The following is an 8029-nucleotide window of genomic DNA, read 5'->3' as shown; positions in this document are numbered from 1 at the left end:
TCTCTCTCTCTCTCTCTCTCTCTCTCTTCCTCACCCCACTCTGTCTCTCTGTCTCTCACTATGAAAAAGGTTCCTTTTGTCCCATAAGAGATCTGCCTTCATAAAAACATAGCCCAGGACAGGGAGGCCTCATATGTTCCAGACCAGCTGCTCTGAAAACCTAGGCATATATGGCTATACACAAGGGCATACATGCATATACACACTCAGAAACATGTATACTTTTTTTGGTCCAGATCTGTATATTTCATTAATGACATGAACTCTCCCAGTAAGGAAAATGTATTGATGCAAAACAGCAACTTACAGTATTAGAGCCGCCTAAGGTCCAGAACAGTTAAGTGACCCACAAGTCCAATATGTGTCAGAGATGGGACAAGAACTCAGGTCTTCCTCGCTCCAAGGCCAGTTATGTATTATGCCATGCTGTCTCTCTATGTGTATGTACATGTGAATGCATACAAATGTGCTTATAGGAATATACATTCCTATACATATTTATACACAGAAAAATTACATATAAATACATACAATAAATACATAATGTAAAAGCACATATATATGCATATATATATACACACACAGAGGCATGCACACAAAAACAGACATAGACAGACATATTACAGGCACATAAACAAACTGATGTGTAGATCATTCTGGAGATTTCTTCTTCAGCTTCTTTAGAAAACAAGCTTTAAGCCTCCAGTCGATCCCTGCCAGAATTTATCAGAGAGCTTGGCCAAAGATAGGAGGCAAAACTTCCCAACTTCCCCTGGGAGGGTCTGCTTGGTCTGCAGCTTCTCCCAAAGCTACCCCTTGGGTCCTCCCTATTGCAGATTGGGATCTGTGGCCGAACAGGCAGTGGAAAGTCATCCTTCTCTCTTGCTTTCTTCCGCATGGTCGACATGTTTGAAGGTAGGTCCTCCTTCCTTGACCCCCCCAACACAACACTACCTGCCTGCTCATTCCTTAGAGAAAGGGCAAATTTTCATTGCTGTACCCATACCCATAGAATCATTCTTTTGCAGTAAAGAACTCTCTGTCTGTTTGCCCATCTATCTATCTAGGCAATGGATGCTCCAGGTCATATGTCAAGTTTGAATGTTTCTATGCCATGCATGGCCTCAATAAAGAGGGTCAGCTACATAGCCTGGCCCTGTTTCCTAGCTAGGTCCCTTCTACCGAGGCAAGTTCTTGCCTAGTGCTAGGCACAGTCCCCCTAGGTGAGTTGACTTCTGGTTAATGACAGGGAGGATCGTCATTGATGACATTGATATTGCAAAGCTGCCCTTGCAGACCTTACGATCCCGACTCTCCATCATCCTCCAGGACCCCATCCTCTTCAGTGGCACCATTCGGTGAGTAATACCCCAGGGAAGGATCAGGAAAGACCAGAGATGCTACCATAGTAGGCAGAGTTTCCTCCCCCAGCCCAGGAGCTTCATGGTGTGTGCAATGTTCCAAAAATGGACCCTGGCCTAGAAATGAGGAAATTCTGAATCCTAAGGTCAATCTGTAAAACTTTGGGCCAGTTCCTTCCCTGCTCTAGGGCGGTTACCTCATCTATAGTATGAGGGTATTGGACTACAGAACTCTTTCCAAAGCAAAGTATGCTATAGACAATGTCTAATGCCCTCCATAGCCTCAGTAGCTAAGAGAGTAAGCAAGGAACAAGGGAGGAGAAACAAAACAGCAGAAAGGAAAGCCAGATACAAAGGGAAAGAAGAAAAAGAAAAGAAGGACAAGGACATCATTTTTAAGATTGTAGGTTAAATTTATGGATTTGAATTACATTTTAACTTTAATTTTTACTCTTCCAATTAAAAAAAGAAAAGGACAACCATTGTAACAAATATTAATAGTCAAGGAAGACAAATTTCTACATTGTTGTTTCAGTTGTGTCTGACACTTCACAACACCTTTTGTGGTTTTCTTGGCAATGATACTGGAGTGGTTGGCCATTTCCTTCTCCAGCTCATTTTACAAACGAGGAAACTGAGGCAAAGAGGGTTAAGTGATTTGTCCATGGTCACATGGCTAGTGTCTAAGTCCTGATTTGAATGATTTGAATTCACAAAGATGGATCTTCCCGACCCTAAGCCTGGAAATCTGCCCACTCTGCCACCTAGACATTGGCCATGTCCAAAAATCTATGACTCCTTCTGCATCTTGAGTCCATTACCTCCCTGTCAGAAGGTGGGTAGCATTGTTCCTCATTGTTCTCTGGAATCAGGATTGGTTATTGCAGCGATCATCAGAGTTCTTGTTTTTCAAAGTAATTTCTCTTTATATTGTTGTTATCATGTAAATTGCTCTACTGGTTCTTCTTACATCATTCTGTATCAGTTCATACAAGTCTTTTCAGGCTGCTCTGAAAATACATTAACTGACTTGGCCAGGCTGACGAAACTAGTAAGTATCTGAGACAGGATTTGAACTTAGGTCTACCTGACTCCAAATCCAGTGCTGCCTTTCCGGCACTAGAGTAATATGGCTTCACTGGCTAAAATTAAGTCTCTGGATGATGATAGGTTTGGTCTCATGCTCTCTCCCACCCCCTAGGACTCTTCTATTTTCAAATGGACAGTAGCGAGTGACTCTTTCTCCCCACTCCCTGCCACAACTCTCTCTATAGTCCTCAGGTCCAGACTCCCAATCCCTGGGGTCCATGTCCCACCAGAGACCAGGACTCTCCTTCCAGGTCAGGTAAGAAGTTGTAGTAGATGGCCTCTGGTGTCCTTTCTAGCCATGAGATTCTGTACTTTTGTAACTCCCTCAACTATTAAAATTTTACTAAGTCCTTATTGAGGGTTCCAAAACATACAATAGCCACAACTGCCAGATTTTTGCACTCTTCCCCATACCAACCAGTGCCTAACACTGTGCTATTATTCATTCATTCATTTGCTCATTTAGCAAAAATCTTCTAAGGACATGTGGGTGATGCAGTGAATGTGGGGTGGGGGAAGGAGATTTGGAGATATAAAGATGAATTAAGAATAGTTCCTGCATTCAAGTAGTACACAGTCTCATTGGAGAGACAATGATTTTATATATATATATCATCTGTCATAGATGTGTAATATGTCAACCTTTGGTATAAAATCCAGGTTTCTAACCTATAAGCTTTGAAAAAAGGTCAATAGAAAAAGAAAAAAAGAAAAAGGGTCAACGGGAAACTTAAAAACTTAAAAGCCAAAAGGAATCCCAGGAAGATTCATTCCAATCCATCGTTGCCCCTTCACATCACAGGGGTCACTGTTTAGGGTTCCAACTTAGCCAAGGCTAAGACCAGAACAGTATTGCCTGAGACAAGCAGAAGGAAGAAGATCAGCTGAGAGATAAACAGAAAGGCTTCAAAGAATTTCAGGGGCAGTTGAGCAGCTTAGTGGTTTGAGAAATAGGCTTAGAGACAGGAGGTCCTAGGTTCAAATCTGGACTCACTTTCTAGCTGTGTGACCCTGGGCAAGTCACTTCACCCCCATTGCCTAGCCCTTATCTCTCTTCTGCCTTGGAACCAATACACAGTATTGATTCTAAGGCAAAGGTAAGGGTTTTTTTTAAGACTATCTCAGATGTCAAGGACCTCCACTGGTCATCTACTAAGCAGGAATCCCCAACAACATCCCTATTCAGGGATCATTCATTGTCTGCTTAAAGACACTAGGGACAATGAAATCATTCCTCCAGAGGCCTCCCATTCCACTTGAAGACAGTTCTGATTGTGAGCAAGTTTTTGTTGTCTAGCAAGTTTTTTGAAATCTAGCACCTCTGACTAGAGTTCTAGTTCTAACCTCTGATCTTAGCAAATCAAGCTTGATTTCTGTCTAGGATTCAGTAAAAAGAAGCTTAATTTCTGTTCTTTATGTTAGCCCCTCTTCAAATGTGGAAAAACAGCTACCATGTACCCCACTTAAATTTTGGCTTCTCCAGATTGATCATGTGAAAGTCCTTTAACCAGTCCTGATATCACAGACTTCAATCTTCATGGTACCATGGAAAGATCAATGGATTTAGAGTGAAGACCCAGAGGTCTGACCCTTAAATTTTCTGGCTTCAGTCACCAAATCTGTAAATAAAAAAGTGAGTCATGAGTCAAGAAGGCAAAAGAGGGTCTTCCCCTGGGATGGGGTCCCTGGAAGGTCATTTCTAGCTCTAAATTTATGAACCTTTGAACTATCTTGGTCACCCTCCTCTGACTGTGTACCAGCTTGTCTATCTCTTCCTAAAATGTAGTGCCCAGAACTAAGCACAGTTCTCCAGACGGGATCCTACCAAGGCCCAGAAGATCCTCCCTTCTGATGTCAGCCAAAAGAAGATTCATGATCTTGGGGCAATATCACTCATTACCCCCAGCCCCAATCCTGACCCCATTCTTTATAATGCCCTGGGTTTGGGAGGGGCCGAGTCATTCATTGGATCTCTGTTCTGCTCTACAGGTTTAACCTGGACCCAGAGAAGAAATGTTCTGACAGCACCCTGTGGGAAGCCCTGGAGATCGCCCAGCTAAAGCTAGTGGTGAAGGCACTGCCAGGGGGGCTAGGTAACTGGGTCCACTCTCACCTTCCTGTATTGGCTTCCCACCAAGATGGGGAGGAGTCCTCTTGGGTTAATTCTGGACAAGGGGTCAATCCATATGAAAATGTGAGTGTATCTCCAACTGCTCTCCCACCCACATGTGAATTAAGTTCATAAGTGAATGAAGTGTTCAAGTATACAAATGTCTTACACATGTCATATATAGCCCAACTACTCCCTTTAATAACTCCTAGAACCCTGTTCCAAACTCTAATGCCTCAGGGCAATAGACCCAACAAAGAGTCTAGGGCTTTCTGACAATTATGAATGAACTTTCCAGACTGACCATGCCACAACACTCCTGGACCCATTATTTCTCCTACCATATCTCTCATCTTTGTCCCATCCCGATCATCTATATATCCCTGGAACCCTGAGAATGGGGAGAGGACAATGGGAAGAGTAATGTCTCTATCATACATGCAAAGCCAAGAGATGAAAAAGCACATAACTTGGGCCAAAACAGTAGTAGAGTCAAGGCTTGCTGTGCCCACAGGACAGTTGGGTCTTCAAACAACCAATCAGTTAATCCAGAGTTATTATAGAAAAAGGAGAGTGATTCTAAGAAATGGAGGTAAAGTCCTACACAAACACACACAAACACATAGAGAGTCACTGTTCTTTTGCAGATGCCATAGTCACGGAAGGTGGGGAGAATTTCAGCCAGGGACAAAGACAGCTCTTCTGCTTGGCAAGGGCCTTTGTGAGGAAGACGAGCATCTTCATCATGGATGAGGCCACAGCCTCCATCGACATGGCCACGGTCAGTTCCGGGGTCTAAGGTCAGTCCTAGGTGGTGATGGTTGGCGAGTTAAGAAGAAGGGAGGGACAGAAGATTGTTACACAAAATAGTGCTCTACCCATAGTGTGGGTTTAAAAAAACAAAATAGATATATTGGGGAAATGAGATGGAGAAGAGAAAATGAGCCATAGTGTCCCAAGTTCATGCACACATGTATACAGAGTTGCAGGCATCCTCCATGCCATTATGGAAGATTCTGAGCTGTGCCCAAGGCTCTCTGTCAGGAGGAAGCCTTGCTTGAATATGCCCAGGAGAGGACGTTGGGGATTCAGGGATTTACTGCCCCAAACTGATGGCAGACATCAGGGTAAACACATTCCCCTCTTGGTATGTTCTCCAGTATGTCACATACGCCAACCCATGTACTTTTAACTGTCATCCAAGAGGCCTTTTCTGCCCCATCCTTGGGAGCCAGATTGATCGTCTTATGTCTCCGCTTTTCTTGAGGGTGGTCTGACTTTTCTTGAATACTGATTCATCTGGGATGCTCAGCTCCATTTGCTTAGAGTACACTCCTCATTGGATCTGCATCCTACCCTCTAAGACCTCTACACAGTGCTCTTTAATCTACTCATGCTGTGCATAAGAACTCTCACTTGCTCACTCCCACAAACAGGGTTTAGTTCATATAATATAGATGTAGCTCACATTATGATTATAGATTCAGAAATGGAAGGGACTTTGAAGGTCAGGTAGTCCAACCCTCTCATTTGACAGATGAGGAAAATAAGTCCCAGAGGAGTTATTCACCTTGGGTTATAGATCAAGAGCTGGAAGAGACCTGAAAAGTCCTTTTATCCATGACCTTCTTGTTTTACAGTTGAGGAATCCAAATTCCAAGGAGGATAGGAGAATTGTTTAAAGTTACACAGTTAAGAAGTGATATAACCAAGATCTGAATCCAGGACATCATATTCTAAATCCAATGTACTTTCTCATAGCACTTTAAAAAATCTTTATCTTCTGTCTTAGAATCAATATTAAGTATCAGTTCCAAGCCAGATGAGATGTAAGGGCTAGGTAATTGGGGTTAAGAGACTTGCCCAGGGTCACAGCTAGGAAGTGTCTGAGGTCAGATTTGAACCCAGGACCTCCCATCTTCAGTCCTGGTTCTCTATCCAGTGAGCAACTTAGCTGCCCCTGCATCTTGTAGCACTTTAAGGTTTACAGAGGGTTTGTATCTATTATCTCATCCCAGAGTTAGGGAGCTCATCTATTTAAATTAGGCTTGAATAGCAATCTTTTCTACCACTTCCTTGACAAGTATTCATTCTTCCCTAAAAGATCTTCATTGATGAGGGCCCATAAATTCCCAAGACAACCCATTATGCTTTGGAATCGATTTAATTAGTAGGAAGCTGATAATTTCAATTTTGCAACTTCTATACATTGATCTTGATTTTGTCCTCCAGGGCCAACAAATAACAAAGTGAAGACTTCTTCCAAATGATAACCCTTCAGATAATTAAGGACAGTCCATCCTAAGTGTTTTCACCTCTAGAAATGGATGAATATTTACAAAAACATAAATTGTCTAGATTAACAGAAGAGGAAATAGAATACCTAAGTAATCCCATCTCAGAAAAAGAAATTGAACAAGCCATCAAAGAACCCCCTAAGAAGAAATTCCCCAGGGCCAGATGGATTCACAAGTGAATTCTATCAAACATTTAAAGAACAACAAATCCCAATACTATATAAACTATTTGACAAAATAATCGAAGAAGTTCTACCAAATTCTTCTTATGACACAAATATGGTACTCATTCCAAAGCCAGGCAGACTAAAAATAGAGAAAGAAAACTACAGACCAATCTCCTCAGTGAACATAGATGCAAAAATCTTAAATAGAATACTAGCAAAAAGACTAAGTGTTTTCACCCTTAGACTAAATATCCACCAACCAATTCACACACTGCATTATCAGTCCTGGGGCAGAGGAAGCCAGATGGTAAGTCTTGGGTGGAGACAGTTGGGGGCAAAGTAGTGGAAAGAAAGATTATATTTTATTGTACATATTATTATACAAAATGGCTCCAAAATGTTTTTAAAGACAGAAGAGATGCATTGCCAAAATGAGATTGAGAGGAGCAAATAAGTTGCAGTGTTCCAAATGCACATACACAGAGATCCCTACACCTCAAACTAAGCATACATAAAAGATGGCTCTAGAAATCCTCACCATCCTAGCCATCCCCTCCTATTCAGACTTCAGGTCCAAGATCTTTCTTAAAAGTGATGCCAAGAAAGGAATATAGACCTCAAGGTTGGCTTCACCAGGGCAGAAGGCAATACAAATATCTTTCTCTTATTTTTGATATCTTGCTTTTAATGCAGCCTAAGTCATATTAGAGAAAGCTAGATGGTACAGTGAATAGAACACCAGTCCTGGAGTCAGGGAGACTCATCTTCCTGAATTCAAATCTTGTCTCAGATACTTACTAGCTGTGTGACTCTGGGCAAGTCACTTAACTCTGTTTGCCTCATTTGCTTCATCTGTAAAATGAGCTGGAGAAGGAAATAGCAAACCACTCCAGTAACTTTGCCAAGAAAACGCCAGATGGAGTCACAAAGAGTCAAACATAACTGAACAGCAACAAAGCTCTTAGAATGGAAGGAAGGAAGGAAGGAAGGAAGGAAGGAAGGAAG

General features: G+C 42.1%; 1 protein-coding gene across 1 annotated transcript; it reads left to right on the top strand.

The window, feature by feature from the left end:
* Positions 1–836: 836 nt before the first annotated feature.
* On the top strand, positions 837–5398 carry LOC123254847 (ATP-binding cassette sub-family C member 8-like; the record flags this gene model as incomplete). The annotated part of the gene is made up of 4 exons (XM_044683760.1): positions 837–915; positions 1250–1358; positions 4440–4543; positions 5208–5398. Coding segments are annotated over 4 exons (444 nt in total), but the record flags the coding sequence as incomplete, so codon positions are not given.
* Positions 5399–8029: the final 2631 nt, after the last annotated feature.

Source organism: Gracilinanus agilis, unplaced genomic scaffold, assembly GCF_016433145.1.
Source record: "Gracilinanus agilis isolate LMUSP501 unplaced genomic scaffold, AgileGrace unplaced_scaffold33967, whole genome shotgun sequence".
Lineage (NCBI taxonomy): Eukaryota > Metazoa > Chordata > Mammalia > Didelphimorphia > Didelphidae > Gracilinanus > Gracilinanus agilis.
Note: the sequence above shows the minus strand (reverse complement) of the source record. Positions and strands in the feature narration are given on the sequence as shown.